Source organism: Hyperoodon ampullatus (assembly GCF_949752795.1).
Source record: "Hyperoodon ampullatus genome assembly, chromosome: 9".
NCBI lineage: Eukaryota > Metazoa > Chordata > Mammalia > Artiodactyla > Ziphiidae > Hyperoodon > Hyperoodon ampullatus.
The window spans coordinates 20,942,999-20,964,922 of NC_136922.1; the positions used below are offsets into that span (position 1 = coordinate 20,942,999).

A 21,924-nucleotide genomic window follows, 5' to 3' on the forward strand; every position below is an offset into this window, starting at 1 on the left:
GGGACTCTCTGTGCCTCCTGGACTTGATTAACTATTTCCTTTCCCATATTAGGGAAGTTTTCAACTATAATCTCTTCAAATATTTTCTCAGTCCCTTTCTTTTTCTCTTCTTCTTCTGGAACCCCTATAATTCGAATATTGGTGTGTTTAATGTTGTCCCAGAGGTCGCTGAGACTGTCCTCTGTTCTTTTCATTCTTTTTTCTTTATTTTGCTCTGCAGCAGTTATTCCCACTATTTTATCTTCCACCTCACTTATCCGTTCTTCTGCCTCACTTATTCTGCTATTGATCCCATCTAGAGTATTTTTTATTTCATTTATTGTGTTTTTAATCGATGCTTGATTCATCTTTAGTTCTTCTAGGTCCTTGTTAACTGTTTCTTGCATTTTGTCTATTCTATTTCCAAGATTTTGGATCTGGGAAATAGAATCTTGGATCATCTTTACCATCATTATTCTGAATTCTTTTTCAGGTAGACTGCCTATTACCTCTTCATTTGTTAGGTCTGGTGGGTTTTTATCTTGCTCCTTCTCCTGCTGTGTGTTTTTCTGTCTTCTCATTTTGCTTATGTTACTGTGTTTGGGGTCTCCTTTTTGCAGTCTGCAGGTTCGTAGTTCCTGTTGTTTTTGGTGTCTGTCCCCAGTGGCTAAGGTTGGTTTAGTTGGTTGTGTAGGCTTCCTGGTGGTGGGGACTAGTGCCTGTGTTCTGGTGGATGAGGCTGGATCTTGTCTTTCTCGTGGGCAGGTCCACGTCTGGTGGTGTGTTTTGGGGTGTCTGCAGACTTTTTATGATTTTAGGCCACCTCTCTGCTAATGGGTGGCGTTGTGTTCCTGTCTTGCTAGTTGTTTGGCATAGGGTGTCCAGCACTGTAGCTTGCTGGTCGTTGAGTGAAGCTGGGTGCTGGTGTTGAGATGGAGATCTCTGGAAGATTTTCGCCGTTTGATATTATGTGGAGCTGGGAGGTCTCTTGTGGACCAGTGTCCTGAAGTTGGCTCTCCCACCTCAGAGGCACAGCACTGACTCCTGGCTCCTCAATTTGGGATGATTTGTTGTCTATTCATGTATTCCACAGATGCAGGGTACATCAAGTTGATTGTGGAGCTTTAATCCGCTGCTTCTGAGGCTGCTGGGAGAGGTTTCCCTTTCTCTTCTTTGTTCTCACAGCTCCTGGGTCTCAGCTTTGGATTTGGCCCCGCCTCTGCGTGTAGGTCGCCAGAGGGCGTCTGTTCTTCGCTCAGACAGGACAGGGTCAAAGGAGCAGCCTCTTCGGGGACTCTGGCTCACTCAGGCCGGGCAGGAGGGAGGGGCACGGAGTGCGGGGCGAGCCTGCAGCGGCAGAGGCCGGCGTGACGTTGCACTAGCCCGAGGCGCGCCGTGCGTTCTCCCAGGGAAGCCGCCCCTGGATCCCGGGACCCCGGCAGTGGCGGGCTGCACAGGCTCCCGGAAGGGCGGTGTGGACAGTGACCTGCGCTCGCACACAGGCTTCTTGGCGGCGGCAGCAGGAGCCCCAGCGTCCCACGCCCGTCTCTGGGCTCCGCGCTTTCAGCCGCGACTCGCGCCCGTCTGTGGAGCCCCTTTAAGCAGCGCTCTTAATCCCCTCTCCTCGCGCACCAGGAAACCAAGAGGGAAGAAAAAGTCTCTTGCCTCTTCGGCAGCTCCAGAGTTTTCCCGGACTCCCTTCCAGCTAGCTGTGGCACATTAGTCCCCTTCAGGCTGAGTTCTCGCCGCCAGCCCCAGTCCTCTCCCTGCGCTCTGACCGAAGCCCGAGCCTCAGCTTCCAGCACCGCCCGCCCCGGCGGGCGAGCAGACAAGCCTCTCGGGCTGGTGAGTGCCGCTCGGCACCGATCCTCTGTGCGGTAATCTCTCCGCTTTGCCCTACCCAGGTATGTGGGGAGTTTCTTGCCTTTTGGGAGGTCTGGGGTCTTCTGCCAGCGTTCAGTAGGTGTTCTGTAGGAGTTGTTCCACATGTAGCTGTATTTCTGGTGTATCCGTGGGGAGGAAGGTGATCTCCGCGTCTTACTCTTCCGCCATCTTACCCGGAAGTCTCCACTCAGAATTATTTAAGAGGAATGTGGCATGAGTGTGCCAGGGTGCCACTGAGCAGAGGTCACTGGGCCCTTTGTTGGGATGCTGGATGGAGGCCTAGGGTACCGGTACTTTCCACGACCGACTTGGTGATAAACTCCAAGGTTGTTCTCTAACTGGCTTTGCAGTCATCCTGGGATTCTCCTGCTGGCTCAGTATGCCATGGGAAATGGGTCAAAAGCTTTCAGGGCAAATCCAGTGAGATAAAATTATGTGTATATACCTCTCATTCTTTCTTTTTCATATAAAACCCCATCAGCTTGATTCCTTCTACCAAGGGATTACTTTCTAATTTCCCCATAATTGCTCTGTTCTCTCTTGTCCATGAAACATTGTGCAAGCCTTCTTCTCCTTCTACATCCCCACCCACCATTAGGAAAATTCCTCTTTTCTTGATTTTTGCTACACCACCTCAAAAAAAATTTTTTTTAATACAGCATGTATTTATCATTATCTAGAGCAAGGGTCTGAAAACTAGGGCTAGCTTGCCTCCTGTTTTTGTACAGTTTTATCAGAGCACAGTCACATCCATCATTTATATGTTTTCTATGACTGCTTTCTCTATAGCAGAGCTGAGTAGTGAAGACAGAGATCATAAGGCCTAAAAAGCCTAAAATATTTACTAACTGCACCTTTAAGAAAAAGTTTACTGACCCCTGATCTATATGAAAATGATTATACCAGATAGATAATCTGAAAACAAGAAAGTGTACAAAGGATAAAATAACAACCACCTGCAATGACCAGATGTAACAACCGTTGGCTTTTCAGTGTATTTTAATGCATATATACATTATAAAATTGAAACCACACTATAAACACAATTTTGTGTACATTTAACAGCAGATGAATTTTCTCGTCATACAATTTTTAATATTCTACATCTATGCTATATTAATTGACTATATAATACTCCATGTATATATCTATTATGCAACGATTTTTTTGGGGGACTGCACCACCACCAGCTTCTGGGACCTTAGTTCCCCGATCAGGGATTGAACCCCAGCCCTGAGCAGCGAAAGCACAGAGTCCTAACTACTGGACCACCAGGGAATTCACTATATTATGCATTATTCTTATTGTGGTATTTGAGGTATGTTTTACATATAAAATTTTATTTAATACGTCTAAGTGCTTATGTGGGAAGTATTATTAACTCCATTTTACAAATGAGACCTGAAGTGTTTCTGTGGCCAACTCACACAGCTCTCTGATAAACGACACTGTATTTTCAACCACTCAACGCTTACAGGACACTGAAGTTAAGTTTATACTTTTGTTTTGTTTTTGTCAGGGGATTGCATATTAGAAATATTGCATTAATGAATATCAATGAACATAAACCATTCATTGCATTTCACATTATTTCCATAGAAATGATTCCCCAAAGCAGAACTGATGAATCTAGAGGTACATTGAGGTTTCCTTAAACACACTGAAGAGTTGCTTTTCAGAAAAGTTGTAACAACATATGCCATGTACCAACGGTCTGTGAGGTGCCAATCTCCAAATATTAAGTACCAAGTACTATGATTTATCCATTTTATTTTTGCTCTTTTGTCAAGGAAAGAGGGGTGCTGCAGGCTGTCTCTCTGTAGGTAGTTGTGACCAGGTGATTCCTCTGAGAGTGACTTCTGGGAAAGATGTTTTTTTCTGGATGAAAAATAACAGGCTCGGTTGGCACAAGTCTTTTCCCTTTGCCCTTCCACTTCTTCCAGCCGAGGACAGGAAGCTGCAGGCTAGGAATAGCAGGCAAAAGGAAAGTGGCCTGGGGTCCTGGGTCCCTCTGCGTACCTCACGGGAAAAATACCCCAGATTATGAAGTGTCTGATGCTGGGGTTCTCATGCTCAGGCAGGTGCCATCCTATCCACTTCCAGTGAAGGGACAAAGGGACAGTCAGGCTGTTTCTGTAAATCCTCTATACCTGTATTTTACCAACACCTCCTCCCCAGGCAAGGTCTTGGTGCTTCATTTTCCAATTTGTATGAAGTCTTTATTATTATAGATATTAACTCTATCATATTTGATGTGGTTGTAATGTGTCTTTTAATTTTATTTATGATGACTTGCTGGTTAAGCTGGTGATCTTCAGATGTCTGCAACAAAAGTTACAGTTGGTCTTCACAATTAATAATAGGGACAAATTCCTGTTTCCCAATAACCTGTCACTTAGTTGTTTTATCCTCCACTGTTTCCTTCTCAGAATCCGTTATCCACCGGGGACTGCAAATCCGTGACTTTCCAATGATCTAATTCCTTCCACGTTTATTAGAGGCCATTCTTCTGTGAAAAAGAGCTTTCCCTTTTTTTCTGCTCTCTTCTTTTGGGAGGAGAGAAATCACTGTGTCCTAGTAGATTTTTATTTACTCAGTGTGATATAATCAATTACATTTGTGATTCTTTTTGATCCTCAAATTATCCCAATTTTGGCCGGTGGGAGCTTTTATGTTATTTCAAACACAAGAATTGAATTTCTTGTGTAGACTCCATATATAAGTGATATCATATTTGTCTTTCTCTGTCTGACTTACTTCGTCTAGGTCTATCCAGAATATATTTATGCTTAAACATGAACAGAATGAGTTTCCTATTCATAGATTTGGAAGGAAAACATATGTTTAAGCAAGTTTTTAAGTGGCTATTTTCTGAGTCTTTTGATTTCTGGGGGGTATATTTCTGTTACTTCTATAAATAGTTTTTGGACTGTGACTATTATTTTTGTGTAATAACTTTTGCCCCAAGAACCTTGAGATATTATTTTGTGATTCTCTACTTTTGGAGATCATGGATAAGCTTGAGGATAGCCTCAATTTATATTCTTTCTAGATAATCTTTTTTTTTTAAATTTTATTGCTTGGATACTTTTAGGATTTAAAAAATAGAATTAGAGCCTTTTGCCAAGATATCCAGGAATATAGGTCTTTCTTGCTATTGTTTTTATTGGACTTTACTGGAAACATGTTGAAATCTTCTGATTTGCATTGGAAGAAATCAGCACAGGACAATCTTCATCTGTATATTTTTGTGACTTGGCACTGCTCCTTTGTCATTCATCTCAGGAATTTTGTTATAGGCTGCTCTTTGTCAACGGATATCCCCTCTCTCCTTTTTCTTTACTCATAGAACACTGTTTTAATTTTGGAATGGTCTCAGTTTAAAAGCTCTATTTCCCAGTCTTCCATGCAGGTAAAAGTAGTTATATGACATAACTGAGTCCAGTGAGATATATTTGGAAGTCATTGGGTGGGGGCCTCTGGGGAAGCTCTGTAAGGGAAGCCGACTCATTTGGTGTGCTGCATTTGCTCTTCCTTTTCCTCCATATTCAATCTGGAATGTGGTTATGGTGGCTGGAGTGCCAGCAGCCATCTTGCAAGCTGGGGAAGAGAGCCACACACTAAAGATTGTGTAACATTAAAGATGGAGAACAGTATGGAGGTTCCTTACAAAACTAAACATAGAACTACCATATGACCCAGCAATCCCACTACTAGGCATATACCCTGAGAAAACCATAATTCAAAAAGAGACATGTACCAAAATGTTCATTGCAGCTCTATTCACAATAGCCCGGAGCTGGAAACAACCTAAGTGTCCATCATCGGATGAATGGATAAAGAAGTTCTGGCACATATATACAATGGAATATTACTCAGCCATACAAAGAAACGAAACGGAGCTACTTGTAATGAGGTGGATAGACCTAGAGTCTGTCATACAGCGTGAAGTAAGTCAGAAAGAGAAAGACAAATACCGTATGCTAACACATATATGGAATTTAAGAAAAAAAATGTCATGAAGAACCTAGGGTTAAAACAGGAATAAAGACACAGATCTACTTGAGAATGGACTTGAGGATATGGGGAGGAGGAAGGGTAAGCTGTGACAAAGCGAGAGAGAGGCATGGACATACATACACTACCAAACGTAAGGTAGATAGCTAGTGGGAAGCAGCCGCATAGCACAGGGAGATCAGCTGGGTGCTTTGTGACCTCCTGGAGAGGTGGGATAGGGAGAGTGGGAGGGAGGGAGACGCTAGAGGGAAGGGATATGGGAACAGATGTATATGTATAACTGATTCACTTTGTTGTAAAGCAGGAACTAATAAAAAATATAAAAATAAAATTAATTAAAAATAAATAAATAAATAAGAAGTTAATTATGGAAATTAAGGTGCCTAGAGGACAGGGCTGGGACCAAGATGTAGTTCTCCATAAAGGACTAATCACTAACTGTTTTAGATGGGCAAGAGCGAATTGTGTTCTTGAAATTAATGGGTAAAATTCGCACACAAAGGCCTCTGTTCCACCATCATCCTATGAAGGGAGCCCGAGAACAATCATCCCAGGAGGGAAAGATAAACAGAGTGGAATCCCTGGTACGGAGTGCCCTTACCCGGCGGGGTGGGGCCTAGTGGGTGTGGCTTAGCGTGGCGTCGTCCTCTGGAGAGACCGTTAGAGCAAACGTCATAGTACCCAGCATCACTCTGGGCTGAGCTCGTGCCCGCGGCAACGGCACCTGGAGAGGAAGCTTGGCCACTGCACCACTGAGGTATAGGCCATGGGAGCACGAAGCAGTCGGATGCCATGGCACTGGTGGGGGCGTGCCCCAGAGGAGCCAGGTGCCAGTGCGGGGATGGAGGAGGCCGAGGAGGCAGTAGCGGCAGAGAGAAAGGAAGGGAAGGAGAGTGAAAAGGCCAGACCCGCCGCCCGTCAGAGGAGCCGCAAGCGGAAGACAGGCCCAGGGGGGCCGCTCACAAAAGAGCCCCGCCGGAAACGTGCTAAAGATCATTCAGGGTCCATTTATGAGGCACTCTTCCTGAGAGGAGAAGGGAGCGACGTGCGGATCTGCGCACTGGGGGAGGAGTGGAACTTGCATAGGGTCTACTTGTGCCAGTCAGGGTTCTTTGCTAGCATGTTCAGTGGCGCTTGGCAGGAGACAAACATGGATACTATAGAGTTGCAGATGCCTGACGAGAACATTGATCGCGAGGCACTGCACGAGGCTTTAGGTTCCCTGTACCGAGGCTCCATTCTCATCCCACCCGGTCGAGTCGTCGCCATCCTGGCCACAGCCAGCATGCTGCAGCTGGACCAGGTGATTCAGCGGTGCGGGGAGGTCATGAAGGAGACTGTCAGTGCCCAGACCGTGTGCAGCTACTACTACTCTGCTGAAAGCTACGGACTCCAGACCATCAGGACCGTGTGTCTTCAGTGGCTGCTGGACAACATGATGAGCCTGTGTAGTGAGGGGCTATTGCGAGAAGTCCGCCTGGATCTGATGAAAGAGGTCGTTGCCTCTTCACGGCTCTTTGTGATGGGGGTGGAGATGAACGTGTACATCGTGCTGAAAACGTGGACGTTCTTGCAGCTGCAGCCGACATGGAGGGGCCCGCGCAGTGCCCTATTGCCTGACACCAACTCATGGTTTGCCAGGTCCAGGAGGGATTCGGAGGGCACCCCTTTCCTGGAGACCGAGCAGGGCAGAGCCTTCGTGCCAGTGTTCCAGCAGCTGCGGCTTGCCTACATAATGTGCGACCCGATGTCAGCACACGTCATCCACCAGGATGCGCTGATCCCTCCCTCTTGGTTGTGTCCCTTGTACAGTGAGCATTGCCTTGGCCCCCTCCGGGCTGAGCAGACCAGAATTGTCCGGCCCATGGGCGTCTACGTGTCCGACCCCCAGGGGAGAAGCATGCGGTGCGGGAGCCAGCTCCACAGGGACGAGCTGTGCAGCTGGCGGTGGGAAGGCTTCAAATTCTTCTGGGACCTGGTGCTGCGCTACGCCAACCAGCGCATCATTTGCCGGTGCAGCGCACGGAAAAAGTCCCGCAGCTTCGGGGTCAGTCTCCTCGGGAGGAGAACGGTCGCGTTCCGCCTGCGCCTGTTCTCCTTGGACAGGGATGGGAGAGCCGTTTTCAGGAAGGACACAGAATACCAGTTGCTTTCCCTGAGACAGAATCAAGAGCTAGAGGTAATGAACCTGGAAAACCAAGACGTGGTTTTCCCCATATATGTGGCCTGTAACTTCCTGTACCTCCACCGAGGGGAGCGTTTCCCAGGGCGTTTGCCCCTGTAAAGCAGCTCAGAGAACTGAGCAGCTCTTTCCTGGGGTCAGGGACAACCAGCTTGGTCCAGATGCCAGCTCCTTCTGTGGGACCAACCAGGCTTGCCCATCTCTGGTAACCAATTCTGTCAGAGGCTTTGTTGAACTGTAGCTCATAATACTTGAGACTGTTTACATGAGCATATGAAGAGGACAAATTTTGAAGCCCCCCAAACTCCTCGAGGACTCATTTGGGCTGTTAACATGGCAACCTGTCCTGCTGGTTTAGGATCCATGGGCACCAGCCCCCGCCCTGCCCATCATTTCTGTGAAGACAAAGAGCTATTGACTTTAAAGAGAAACTCTGAGCCTACCTACTCTACTACTCTTAGTGAAACTCTGTTAATATATGTGTTTCCTTTAGTTTGATTAAGTGACTGTTAAAGTAAAAAAAAAAGAAGTGTACAATTTAGTGGTTTTTATTATATTCACACTGTTGTACAAACACCACTACTAATTCCAGAATATTTCATCACCTCAGAAGGAAACCTCATACCCATTAAAGGTCACTCCTCAATCTTCCTTTCCCCCAGCTCGTGGTAACTACTAATCTACTTTCTGTCTCTATCAATTTGCCTACTCTGGACATTTCATATAAATAGACTCATACAAATATGTGTCCTTTTTTGTCTGCCTTCTTTCTCTTAGCATAACTTTTCAAGGTTCGTTCATGTTGTAGATATGTCTGTGCTTTGTTCCTTGTATGGCTAATAATATTCCATTGTATAGATACACCACATTTTGTTTATCCAGTCATCAGTTGGTGGACATTTGTGTTGTTTTCACTTTTTAGTTATTGTGAATAATGCTGCTGTGAATATTCATGTACAAGTTTTTGTAAGCTACTATATGTAAAATAGATAACCAAGAAGGACCTACTGTATAGCACAGGGAACTATATTCAATATAGTTGAATATAGTTGTAATAACCTATAATGGAAAAGAATCTGAAAAAGTTTTATATATATATAACTGTAAAAGTTATATATATATATATAAAACTAAATCACTCTACTGTACACCTGAAATATTATAAATCAACTATACTTCAAAAAAAAGTTTTTGTGTATATACCTAGGAATGGAATTGCTGTGTTATATGGTAACTTTATGTTTAGGTTTCTGAGGAATTGCCAGACTTTTTTCCCAAGTGGCTGCACCATTTTACATCCCCCCACTGGTGTATGAAGATTCCAGTTTCATCACATCCTCACTAATATATGTTACTGTCTTTTGAAAAAATGTAGCCATTTTACTGGGTGTGTTTACTGCAATTTCATTGTGGTTGTGATTTGAATTATCTAAATGACTAGCAATGTTGAGCATCATTTCATGTAATTATTGGCCATTTTTATGTAGTCTTCAGAGAAATAACTATTCAAATCACTTAACCATTTTTAAGTGGGTTATTGTCTTTTTGTTGTCAAGTTGTAAGAGTTGTTTATGTGTTCTGGTTAATTTCAAGAGTTCTCGAAAAGTTGATTTAGAATATTTGTCAGTGTTCTCATGGCTTTTACGAAGGAAAATATTTTCATAGGCCCTAGCTCCACCATTCCCAAAGGCCTTCCCTAATTAGGTACTTTTTAAAAAATAAATTTATTTATTTATTTATTTATTTATTTATTTATTATTTCTGGCTGTGTTGGGTCTTTGTTGCTGCATGTGGTTTTTCTCTAGTTGTGGCGAGCAGGGGTTACTCTTGGTTGTGGTGCGCGGGCTGCTCATTGCAGTGGCTTCTCTTGTGGCAGAGCATGGGCTCTAGGCGTGCAGGCTTCAGTAGTTGTGGCTTGCTGGCTCTAGAGTGCAGGCTCAGTAGTTGTGGCTCATGGGCTTAGTTGCTCTGCGGCATGTGGGATCTTCCCAGACCAGGCCTTGAACCCGTGTCCCCTGCATTGGCAGGCAGATTCTTAACCACTGTGTCACTAGGGAAGTCCCACTAATTATATACCTTTAATAACCAATCACTGGAAGATAATTTGCAAGCTATATAACTGCCAAAGGATTCATAACTAGAATACTAACAAACGGATCAAACTGTATGGTAAATATTTAAAAACCCAATAGAAAATAGATAAAAGTCATGAACAGACATTTCACAAAATAAGATATAATAATGGAAAAGTAAAACATGAAAAAAATGTTCAATATCATTAGCCACTAAGGAAAATGCAATTAAAACCATAATGATATGCACCTATCAGAATGGCTAAAATAAAATAGAATATTGACAACGGCAAATGCTGGTGAAGATGCAGAGAGTTTGGATCACTATATGTTTATGGTGGAACCTATAATAATACAGCCATGTGGAAAGGAGTGTGTCAGTTTCTTTTAAAACTAATTATCATATGACCCAGCAATTACACTTGTGCATTTATCCCAGAGAAACAAAAACCAACGTCCACACAAAATCCTGTATGTGAATGTTCATAGCAACTTTATTTGTAATAGCTGAAAACTGGAAGCAACACAAATGTAGTTCAGCAGGTTGATAACTAAACCAACTGTGGCACATCCATACCCAGAAATACTACGCAACAATAAAAAGGAATGCGTGTAACAACGTGGATGAATCTCAAGGGAATTTGGCTCAGTGGGAAAAACCAATCTCAGAGTGTTACATTATGTATGATGGCATTTATGTAACATTCTTGAAATAACAAAATTATAGAAGTGGGGAACAGACTAGTGGTTGCCAGCTTTTATGGATGGCGAGGATGACAGGGAAATGGATGTGACTATAAAAGAACAATACATGGGATCTTAGTGGCGATGAGACAGCTCCATATTGTGATCATGGTGGTAGTTACACGAATCCATACATGTGATAAAATTACAGGGACCTTCACACACACGAGTGCATTGTAAAACTGATGACATCTGAATAAGCTCTGTAGATTGTACCAATGTCAATTTCCTTGTTTTGATATTGTAGGATAGTTCCCATTGGGGAAGTAGGTAAAGAGCACACAAAGTTCTCTGTACTCTCTGCATCTTCCATGAATCTATAATTATTTCAAGACAAAAATATAAAGAAATCAACCAGAGAAGACTTGTGCTTAGTCCTACAGTTGTAATGTTGCCCTCTACATTCTGATAGCTTCCCTAAAGTGGAGAGAAGAGGTGAGAAGGAGTCAGAGCTAGTAATCAGGAAATTGAAGGGAACCACAATAGATCCATTTGAGTGAATAGCATGGCAGAAAGAAAGGTTCAGAAACTCCACCTTCTGTGATCAGAGAGTAAAGTACAAGGATAATGGAATAATGGGGGAGAGTTGGGAGACTCTAAGTTTGCTTATTTATGTGTCTTTGTTGTTAAAATTTTACCTGTAAATGTTTTAATAGTGGATTTCAAAATGACAGTCTCTCAACCTGAATATCAATGTACATAAACCATTCATGGCCTTTCACATTATTTCCATAGAAATGATTCCCCAAAGCAGAACTGATGGATCTAGAGGTACATTGAGGTTTCCTTAAACACACTGAAGAGTTGCTTTTCAGAAAAGTTGTAACAACATATGCCATATACCAACGGTCTGTGAGGTGCCAATCTCCAAATATTCAGTACCAAGTACTATGATTTATCCATTTTATTTTTGCTGTTTTGTCAAGGAAAGAGGGGTGCTAGAGGCTGTCTCTCTGTAGGTAGTTGTGACCAGGTGACTCCTCTGAGAGTGACTTCTGGGAAAGATGTTTTTTTCTGGATGAAAAATAACAGGCTCGGTTGGCACAAGCCTTTTCCCTTTGCCCTTCCACTTCCTCCAGCCGAGGACACGAAGCTGCAGGCTAGGAATAGCAGGCAAAAGGAAAGTGGCCTGGGGCCCTGGGTCCCTCTGCGTACCTCACGGGAAAAATACCCCAGATTAATGAAGTGTCTGATGCTGGGGTTCTGACACTCAGGCAGGTGCCATCCTATCCACTTCCAGTGAAGGGACCAAGGGACAGTCAGGCTGTTTCTGTAAATCCTCTATACCTGTATTTTACCAACACCTCCTCCCCAGGCAAGGTCTTGGTGCTCCTGTTTCCAATTTGTATGAAGTCTTTATTATTATAGATATTAACTCTATCATGTTTGATGTGGTTTTAATATGTCTTTTAATTTTATTTATGATGACTTGCTGGTTAAGCTGGTGATCTTCAGATGTCTGCAACAAAAGTTACAGTTGGTCTTCACAATTAATAATAGGGACAAATTCCTGTTTCCCAATAACCTGTCACTTAGTTGTTTTATCCTCCACTGTTTCCTTCTCAGAATCCGTTATCCACCGGGGACTGCAAATCCGTGACTTTCCAATGATCTAATTCCTTCCACCTTTATTAGCTGCCATTCTTCTGTGAAAAAGAGCTTTCCCTTTTTTTCTGCTCTCTTCTTTTGGGAGGAGAGAAATCACTGTGTCCTAGTAGATTTTTATTTACTCAGTGTGATATAATCAATTACAGTTGTGATTCTTTTTGATCCTCAAATTAACCCAATGTTGGCCAGTGGGAGCTTTTCTGTTATTTCAAACACAAGAATTCAATTTCTTGTGTAGATTCCATATATAAGTGATATCATATTTGTCTTTCTCTGTCTGACTTACTTCGTCTAGGTCTATCCAGAATATATTTATTCTTAAACATGAACAGAATGAGTTTCCTATTCATAGATTTGGAAGGAAAACATATGTTTAAGCAAGTTTTAAGTGGCTATTTTCTGAGTCTTTTGATTTCTGGGGGGTATATTTCCCTTCCTTCTATAAATAGTTTTTGGACTGTGACTATTATTTTTGTGCAATAACTTTTGCCCCAAGACTCTTGAGATATTATTTTGTGATTCTCTACTTTTGGAGATCATGGATAAGTTTGAGGATAGCCTCAACTTATATTCTTTCTAGGTAATCTTTTTTTTTTATTTTATTGCTTGGATACTTTTAGGATTTAAAAAATAGAATTAGAGCATTTTGCCAAGATATCCAGGAATATAGGTCTTTCTTGCTATTGTTTTTATTGGACTTTACTGGAAACATGTTGAAATCTTCTGATTTGCATTGGAAGAAATCAGCACAGGACAATCTTCATCTGTATATTTTTGTGACTTGACACTGCTCCTTTGTCATTCATCTCAGGAATTTTGTTATAGGCTGCTCTTTGTCAACGGATATCCCCTCTCTCCTTTTTCTTTACTCATAGAACTCTGTTTTAATTTTGGAATGGTCTCAGTTTAAAAGCTCTATTTCCCAGTCTTCCATGCAGGTAAAAGTAGTTATATGACATAACTGAGTCCAGTGAGATATATTTGGAAGTCATTGGGTGGGGGCCTCTGGGGAAGCTCTGTAAGGGAAGCCGACTCATTTGGTGTGCTGCATTTGCTCTTCCTTTTCCTCCATATTCAATCTGGAATGTGGTTATGGTGGCTGGAGTGCCAGCAGCCATCTTGCAAGCTGGGGAAGAGAGCCACACACTAAAGATGGTGTAACATTAAAGATGGAGAACAGTATGGAGGTTCCTTACAAAACTAAACATAGAACTACCATATGACCCAGCAATCCCACTACTAGGCATATACCCTGAGAAAACCATAATTCAAAAAGAGACATGTACCAAAATGTTCATTGCAGCTCTATTCACAATAGCCCGGAGCTGGAAACAACCTAAGTGTCCATCATCGGATGAATGGGTAAAGAAGATGTGGCACATATATACAATGGAATATTACTCAGCCATACAAAGAAACGAAACGGAGCTATTTGTAATGAGGTGGATAGACCTAGAGTCTGTCATACAGCGTGAAGTAAGTCGGAAAGAGAAAGACAAATACCGTATGCTAACACATATATATGGAATTTAAGGAAAAAAATGTCAGGAAGAACCTAGGGTTAAAACAGGAATAAAGACACAGATCTACTTGAGAATGGACTTGAGGATATGGGGAGGAGGAAGGGTAAGCTGTGACAAAGCGAGAGAGAGGCATGGACATACATACACTACCAAACGTAAGGTAGATAGCTAGTGGGAAGCAGCCGCATAGCACAGGGAGATCAGCTGGGTGCTTTGTGACCTCCTGGAGAGGTGGGATAGGGAGAGTGGGAGGGAGGGAGACGCTAGAGGGAAGGGATATGGGAACAGATGTATATGTATAACTGATTCACTTTGTTGTAAAGCAGGAACTAATAAAAAATATAAAAATAAAATTAATTAAAAATAAATAAATAAATAAGAAGTTAATTATGGAAATTAAGGTGCCTAGAGGACAGGGCTGGGACCAAGATGTAATTCTCCATAAAGGACTAATCACTAACTGTTTTAGATGGGCAAGAGCGAATTGTGTTCTTGAAATTAATGGGTAAAATTCGCACACAAAGGCCTCTGTTCCACCATCATCCTATGAAGGGAGCCCGAGAACAATCATCCCAGGAGGGAAAGATAAACAGAGTGGAATCCCTGGTACGGAGTGCCCTTACCCGGCGGGGTGGGGCCTAGTGGGTGTGGCTTAGCGTGGCGTCGTCCTCTGGAGAGACCGTTAGAGCAAACGTCATAGTACCCAGCATCACTCTGGGCTGAGCTCGTGCCCGCGGCAACGGCGCCTGGAGAGGAAGCTTGGCCACTGCACCACTGAGGTATAGGCCATGGGAGCACGAAGCAGTCGGATGCCATGGCACTGGTGGGGGCGTGCCCCAGAGGAGCCAGGTGCCAGTGCGGGGATGGAGGAGGCCGAGGAGGCAGTAGCGGCAGAGAGAAAGGAAGGGAAGGAGAGTGAAAAGGCCAGACCCGCCGCCCGTCAGAGGAGCCGCAAGCGGAAGACAGGCCCAGGGGGGCCGCTCACAAAAGAGCCCCGCCGGAAACGTGCTAAAGATCATTCAGGGTCCATTTATGAGGCACTCTTCCTGAGAGGAGAAGGGAGCGACGTGCGGATCTGCGCACTGGGGGAGGAGTGGAACTTGCATAGGGTCTACTTGTGCCAGTCAGGGTTCTTTGCTAGCATGTTCAGTGGCGCTTGGCAGGAGACAAACATGGATACTATAGAGTTGCAGATGCCTGACGAGAACATTGATCGCGAGGCACTGCACGAGGCTTTAGGTTCCCTGTACCGAGGCTCCATTCTCATCCCACCCGGTCGAGTCGTCGCCATCCTGGCCACAGCCAGCATGCTGCAGCTGGACCAGGTGATTCAGCGGTGCGGGGAGGTCATGAAGGAGACTGTCAGTGCCCAGACCGTGTGCAGCTACTACTACTCTGCTGAAAGCTACGGACTCCAGACCATCAGGACCGTGTGTCTTCAGTGGCTGCTGGACAACATGATGAGCCTGTGTAGTGAGGGGCTATTGCGAGAAGTCCGCCTGGATCTGATGAAAGAGGTCGTTGCCTCTTCACGGCTCTTTGTGATGGGGGTGGAGATGAACGTGTACATCGTGCTGAAAACGTGGACGTTCTTGCAGCTGCAGCCGACATGGAGGGGCCCGCGCAGTGCCCTATTGCCTGACACCAACTCATGGTTTGCCAGGTCCAGGAGGGATTCGGAGGGCACCCCTTTCCTGGAGACCGAGCAGGGCAGAGCCTTCGTGCCAGTGTTCCAGCAGCTGCGGCTTGCCTACATAATGTGCGACCCGATGTCAGCACACGTCATCCACCAGGATGCGCTGATCCCTCCCTCTTGGTTGTGTCCCTTGTACAGTGAGCATTGCCTTGGCCCCCTCCGGGCTGAGCAGACCAGAATTGTCCGGCCCATGGGCGTCTACGTGTCCGACCCCCAGGGGAGAAGCATGCGGTGCGGGAGCCAGCTCCACAGGGACGAGCTGTGCAGCTGGCGGTGGGAAGGCTTCAAATTCTTCTGGGACCTGGTGCTGCGCTACGCCAACCAGCGCATCATTTGCCGGTGCAGCGCACGGAAAAAGTCCCGCAGCTTCGGGGTCAGTCTCCTCGGGAGGAGAACGGTCGCGTTCCGCCTGCGCCTGTTCTCCTTGGACAGGGATGGGAGAGCCGTTTTCAGGAAGGACACAGAATACCAGTTGCTTTCCCTGAGACAGAATCAAGAGCTAGAGGTAATGAACCTGGAAAACCAAGACGTGGTTTTCCCCATATATGTGGCCTGTAACTTCCTGTACCTCCACCGAGGGGAGCGTTTCCCAGGGCGTTTGCCCCTGTAAAGCAGCTCAGAGAACTGAGCAGCTCTTTCCTGGGGTCAGGGACGACCAGCTTGGTCCAGATGCCAGCTCCTTCTGTGGGACCAACCAGGCTTGCCCATCTCTGGTAACCAATTCTGTCAGAGGCTTTGTTGAACTGTAGCTCATAATACTTGAGACTGTTTACATGAGCATATGAAGAGGACAAATTTTGAAGCCCCCCAAACTCCTCGAGGACTCATTTGGGCTGTTAACATGGCAACCTGTCCTGCTGGTTTAGGATCCATGGGCACCAGCCCCCGCCCTGCCCATCATTTCTGTGAAGACAAAGAGCTATTGACTTTAAAGAGAAACTCTGAGCCTACCTACTCTACTACTCTTAGTGAAACTCTGTTAATATATGTGTTTCCTTTAGTTTGATTAAGTGACTGTTAAAGTAAAAAAAAAAAGAAGTGTACAATTTAGTGGTTTTTATTATATTCACACTGTTGTACAAACACCACTACTAATTCCAGAATATTTCATCACCTCAGAAGGAAACCTCATACCCATTAAAGGTCACTCCTCAATCTTCCTTTCCCCCAGCTCGTGGTAACTACTAATCTACTTTCTGTCTCTATCAATTTGCCTACTCTGGACATTTCCTATAAATAGACTCATACAAATATGTGTCCTTTTTTGTCTGCCTTCTTTCTCTTAGCATAACTTTTCAAGGTTCATTCATGTTGTAGATATGTCTGTGCTTTGTTCCTTGTATGGCTAATAATATTCCATTGTATAGATACACCACATTTTGTTTATCCAGTCATCAGTTGGTGGACATTTGTGTTGTTTTCACTTTTTAGTTATTGTGAATAATGCTGCTGTGAATATTCATGTACAAGTTTTTGTAAGCTACTATATGTAAAATAGATAACCAAGAAGGACCTACTGTATAGCACAGGGAACTATATTCAATATAGTTGAATATAGTTGTAATAACCTATAATGGAAAAGAATCTGAAAAAGTTTTATATATATATAACTGTAAAAGTTATATATATATATATATAACTAAATCACTCTACTGTACACCTGAAACATTATAAATCAACTATACTTCAAAAAAAAGTTTTTGTGTATATACCTAGGAATGGAATTGCTGTGTTATATGGTAACTTTATGTTTAGGTTTCTGAGGAATTGCCAGACTTTTTTCCCAAGTGGCTGCACCATTTTACATCCCCCCACTGGTGTATGAAGATTCCAGTTTCATCACATCCTCACTAATGTATGTTACTGTCTTTTGAAAAAATGTAGCCATTTTACTGGGTGTGTTTACTGCAATTTCATTGTGGTTGTGATTTGAATTATCTAAATGACTAGCAATGTTGAGCATCATTTCATGTAATTATTGGCCATTTTTATGTAGTCTTCAGAGAAATAACTATTCAAATCACTTAACCATTTTTAAGTGGGTTATTGTCTTTTTGTTGTCAAGTTGTAAGAGTTGTTTATGTGTTCTGGTTAATTTCAAGAGTTCTCGAAAAGTTGATTTAGAATATTTGTCAGTGTTCTCATGGCTTTTACGAAGGAAAATATTTTCATAGGCCCTAGCTCCACCATTCCCAAAGGCCTTCCCTAATTAGGTACTTTTTAAAAAATAAATTTATTTATTTATTTATTTATTTATTTATTTATTATTTCTGGCTGTGTTGGGTCTTTGTTGCTGCATGTGGTTTTTCTCTAGTTGTGGCGAGCAGGGGTTACTCTTGGTTGTGGTGCGCGGGCTGCTCATTGCAGTGGCTTCTCTTGTGGCAGAGCATGGGCTCTAGGCGTGCAGGCTTCAGTAGTTGTGGCTTGCTGGCTCTAGAGTGCAGGCTCAGTAGTTGTGGCTCATGGGCTTAGTTGCTCTGCGGCATGTGGGATCTTCCCAGACCAGGCCTTGAACCCGTGTCCCCTGCATTGGCAGGCAGATTCTTAACCACTGTGTCACTAGGGAAGTCCCACTAATTATATACCTTTAATAACCAATCACTGGAAGATAATTTGCAAGCTATATAACTGCCAAAGGATTCATAACTAGAATACTAACAAACGGATCAAACTGTATGGTAAATATTTAAAAACCCAATAGAAAATAGATAAAAGTCATGAACAGACATTTCACAAAATAAGATATAATAATGGAAAAGTAAAACATGAAAAAAATGTTCAATATCATTAGCCACTAAGGAAAATGCAATTAAAACCATAATGATATGCACCTATCAGAATGGCTAAAATAAAATAGAATATTGACAACGGCAAATGCTGGTGAAGATGCAGAGAGTTTGGATCACTATATGTTTATGGTGGAACCTATAATAATACAGCCATGTGGAAAGGAGTGTGTCAGTTTCTTTTAAAGCTAATTATCATATGACCCAGCAATTACACTTGTGCATTTATCCCAGAGAAACAAAAACCAATGTCCACACAAAATCCTGTATGTGAATGTTCATAGCAACTTTATTTGTAATAGCTGAAAACTGGAAGCAACACAAATGTAGTTCAGCAGGTTGATAACTAAACCAACTGTGGCACATCCATACCCAGAAATACTACGCAACAATAAAAAGGAATGCGTGTAACAACGTGGATGAATCTCAAGGGAATTTGGCTCAGTGGGAAAAACCAATCTCAGAGTGTTACATTATGTATGATGGCATTTATGTAACATTCTTGAAATAACAAAATTATAGAAGTGGGGAACAGACTAGTGGTTGCCAGCTTTTATGGATGGCGAGGATGACAGGGAAATGGATGTGACTATAAAAGAACAATACATGGGATCTTAGTGGCGATGAGACAGCTCCATATTGTGATCATGGTGGTAGTTACACGAATCCATACATGTGATAAAATTACAGGGACCTTCACACACACGAGTGCATTGTAAAACTGATGACATCTGAATAAGCTCTGTAGATTGTACCAATGTCAATTTCCTTGTTTTGATATTGTAGGATAGTTCCCATTGGGGAAGTAGGTAAAGAGCACACAAAGTTCTCTGTACTCTCTGCATCTTCCATGAATCTATAATTATTTCAAGACAAAAATATAAAGAAATCAACCAGAGAAGACTTGTGCTTAGTCCTACAGTTGTAATGTTGCCCTCTACATTCTGATAGCTTCCCTAAAGTGGAGAGAAGAGGTGAGAAGGAGTCAGAGCTAGTAATCAGGAAATTGAAGGGAACCACAATAGATCCATTTGAGTGAATAGCATGGCAGAAAGAAAGGTTCAGAAACTCCACCTTCTGTGATCAGAGAGTAAAGTACAAGGATAATGGAATAATGGGGGAGAGTTGGGAGAGTCTAAGTTTGCTTATTTATGTGTCTTTGTTGTTAAAATTTTACCTGTAAATGTTTTAATAGTGGATTTCAAAATGACAGTCTCTCAACCTGAATATCAATGTACATAAACCATTCATGGCCTTTCACATTATTTCCATAGAAATGATTCCCCAAAGCAGAACTGATGGATCTAGAGGTACATTGAGGTTTCCTTAAACACACTGAAGAGTTGCTTTTCAGAAAAGTTGTAACAACATATGCCATATACCAACGGTCTGTGAGGTGCCAATCTCCAAATATTCAGTACCAAGTACTATGATTTATCCATTTTATTTTTGCTGTTTTGTCAAGGAAAGAGGGGTGCTAGAGGCTGTCTCTCTGTAGGTAGTTGTGACCAGGTGACTCCTCTGAGAGTGACTTCTGGGAAAGATGTTTTTTTCTGGATGAAAAATAACAGGCTCGGTTGGCACAAGCCTTTTCCCTTTGCCCTTCCACTTCCTCCAGCCGAGGACACGAAGCTGCAGGCTAGGAATAGCAGGCAAAAGGAAAGTGGCCTGGGGCCCTGGGTCCCTCTGCGTACCTCACGGGAAAAATACCCCAGATTAATGAAGTGTCTGATGCTGGGGTTCTGACACTCAGGCAGGTGCCATCCTATCCACTTCCAGTGAAGGGACCAAGGGACAGTCAGGCTGTTTCTGTAAATCCTCTATACCTGTATTTTACCAACACCTCCTCCCCAGGCAAGGTCTTGGTGCTCCTGTTTCCAATTTGTATGAAGTCTTTATTATTATAGATATTAACTCTATCATGTTTGATGTGGTTTTAATATGTCTTTTAATTTTATTTATGATGACTTGCTGGTTAAGCTGGTGATCTTCAGATGTCTGCAACAAAAGTTACAGTTGGTCTTCACAATTAATAATAGGGACAAATTCCTGTTTCCCAATAACCTGTCACTTAGTTGTTTTATCCTCCACTGTTTCCTTCTCAGAATCCGTTATCCACCGGGGACTGCAAATCCGTGACTTTCCAATGATCTAATTCCTTCCACCTTTATTAGCTGCCATTCTTCTGTGAAAAAGAGCTTTCCCTTTTTTTCTGCTCTCTTCTTTTGGGAGGAGAGAAATCACTGTGTCCTAGTAGATTTTTATTTACTCAGTGTGATATAATCAATTACAGTTGTGATTCTTTTTGATCCTCAAATTAACCCAATGTTGGCCAGTGGGAGCTTTTCTGTTATTTCAAACACAAGAATTCAATTTCTTGTGTAGATTCCATATATAAGTGATATCATGTTTGTCTTTCTCTGTCTGACTTACTTCGTCTAGGTCTATCCAGAATATATTTATTCTTAAACATGAACAGAATGAGTTTCCTATTCATAGATTTGGAAGGAAAACATATGTTTAAGCAAGTTTTAAGTGGCTATTTTCTGAGTCTTTTGATTTCTGGGGGGTATATTTCCCTTCCTTCTATAAATAGTTTTTGGACTGTGACTATTATTTTTGTGCAATAACTTTTGCCCCAAGACTCTTGAGATATTATTTTGTGATTCTCTACTTTTGGAGATCATGGATAAGTTTGAGGATAGCCTCAACTTATATTCTTTCTAGGTAATCTTTTTTTTTTATTTTATTGCTTGGATACTTTTAGGATTTAAAAAATAGAATTAGAGCATTTTGCCAAGATATCCAGGAATATAGGTCTTTCTTGCTATTGTTTTTATTGGACTTTACTGGAAACATGTTGAAATCTTCTGATTTGCATTGGAAGAAATCAGCACAGGACAATCTTCATCTGTATATTTTTGTGACTTGACACTGCTCCTTTGTCATTCATCTCAGGAATTTTGTTATAGGCTGCTCTTTGTCAACGGATATCCCCTCTCTCCTTTTTCTTTACTCATAGAACTCTGTTTTAATTTTGGAATGGTCTCAGTTTAAAAGCTCTATTTCCCAGTCTTCCATGCAGGTAAAAGTAGTTATATGACATAACTGAGTCCAGTGAGATATATTTGGAAGTCATTGGGTGGGGGCCTCTGGGGAAGCTCTGTAAGGGAAGCCGACTCATTTGGTGTGCTGCATTTGCTCTTCCTTTTCCTCCATATTCAATCTGGAATGTGGTTATGGTGGCTGGAGTGCCAGCAGCCATCTTGCAAGCTGGGGAAGAGAGCCACACACTAAAGATGGTGTAACATTAAAGATGGAGAACAGTATGGAGGTTCCTTACAAAACTAAACATAGAACTACCATATGACCCAGCAATCCCACTACTAGGCATATACCCTGAGAAAACCATAATTCAAAAAGAGACATGTAC

General features: G+C 42.8%; 3 protein-coding genes across 4 annotated transcripts in view; all 3 read left to right on the forward strand.

Moving 5' to 3' along the window:
• Nucleotides 1-21,924, forward strand: part of HECW1 (HECT, C2 and WW domain containing E3 ubiquitin protein ligase 1) — a gene marked incomplete at both ends in the record, with an annotated part of 620,984 nt that overhangs the window by 26,061 nt on the left and 572,999 nt on the right. The window lies entirely within an intron of this gene.
• On the forward strand, nt 6,647-8,164 carry LOC307057906 (germ cell-less protein-like 1; the record flags this gene model as incomplete). Its single annotated transcript, XM_079711212.1, has 1 exon — nt 6,647-8,164. The coding sequence occupies one exon, from the start codon at nt 6,647-6,649 to the stop codon at nt 8,162-8,164; it is 1,518 nt and encodes a 505-aa protein (XP_079567338.1).
• On the forward strand, nt 14,798-16,315 carry LOC307057907 (germ cell-less protein-like 1; the record flags this gene model as incomplete). The annotated part of the gene is made up of 1 exon (XM_079711213.1): nt 14,798-16,315. The coding sequence occupies one exon, from the start codon at nt 14,798-14,800 to the stop codon at nt 16,313-16,315; it is 1,518 nt and encodes a 505-aa protein (XP_079567339.1).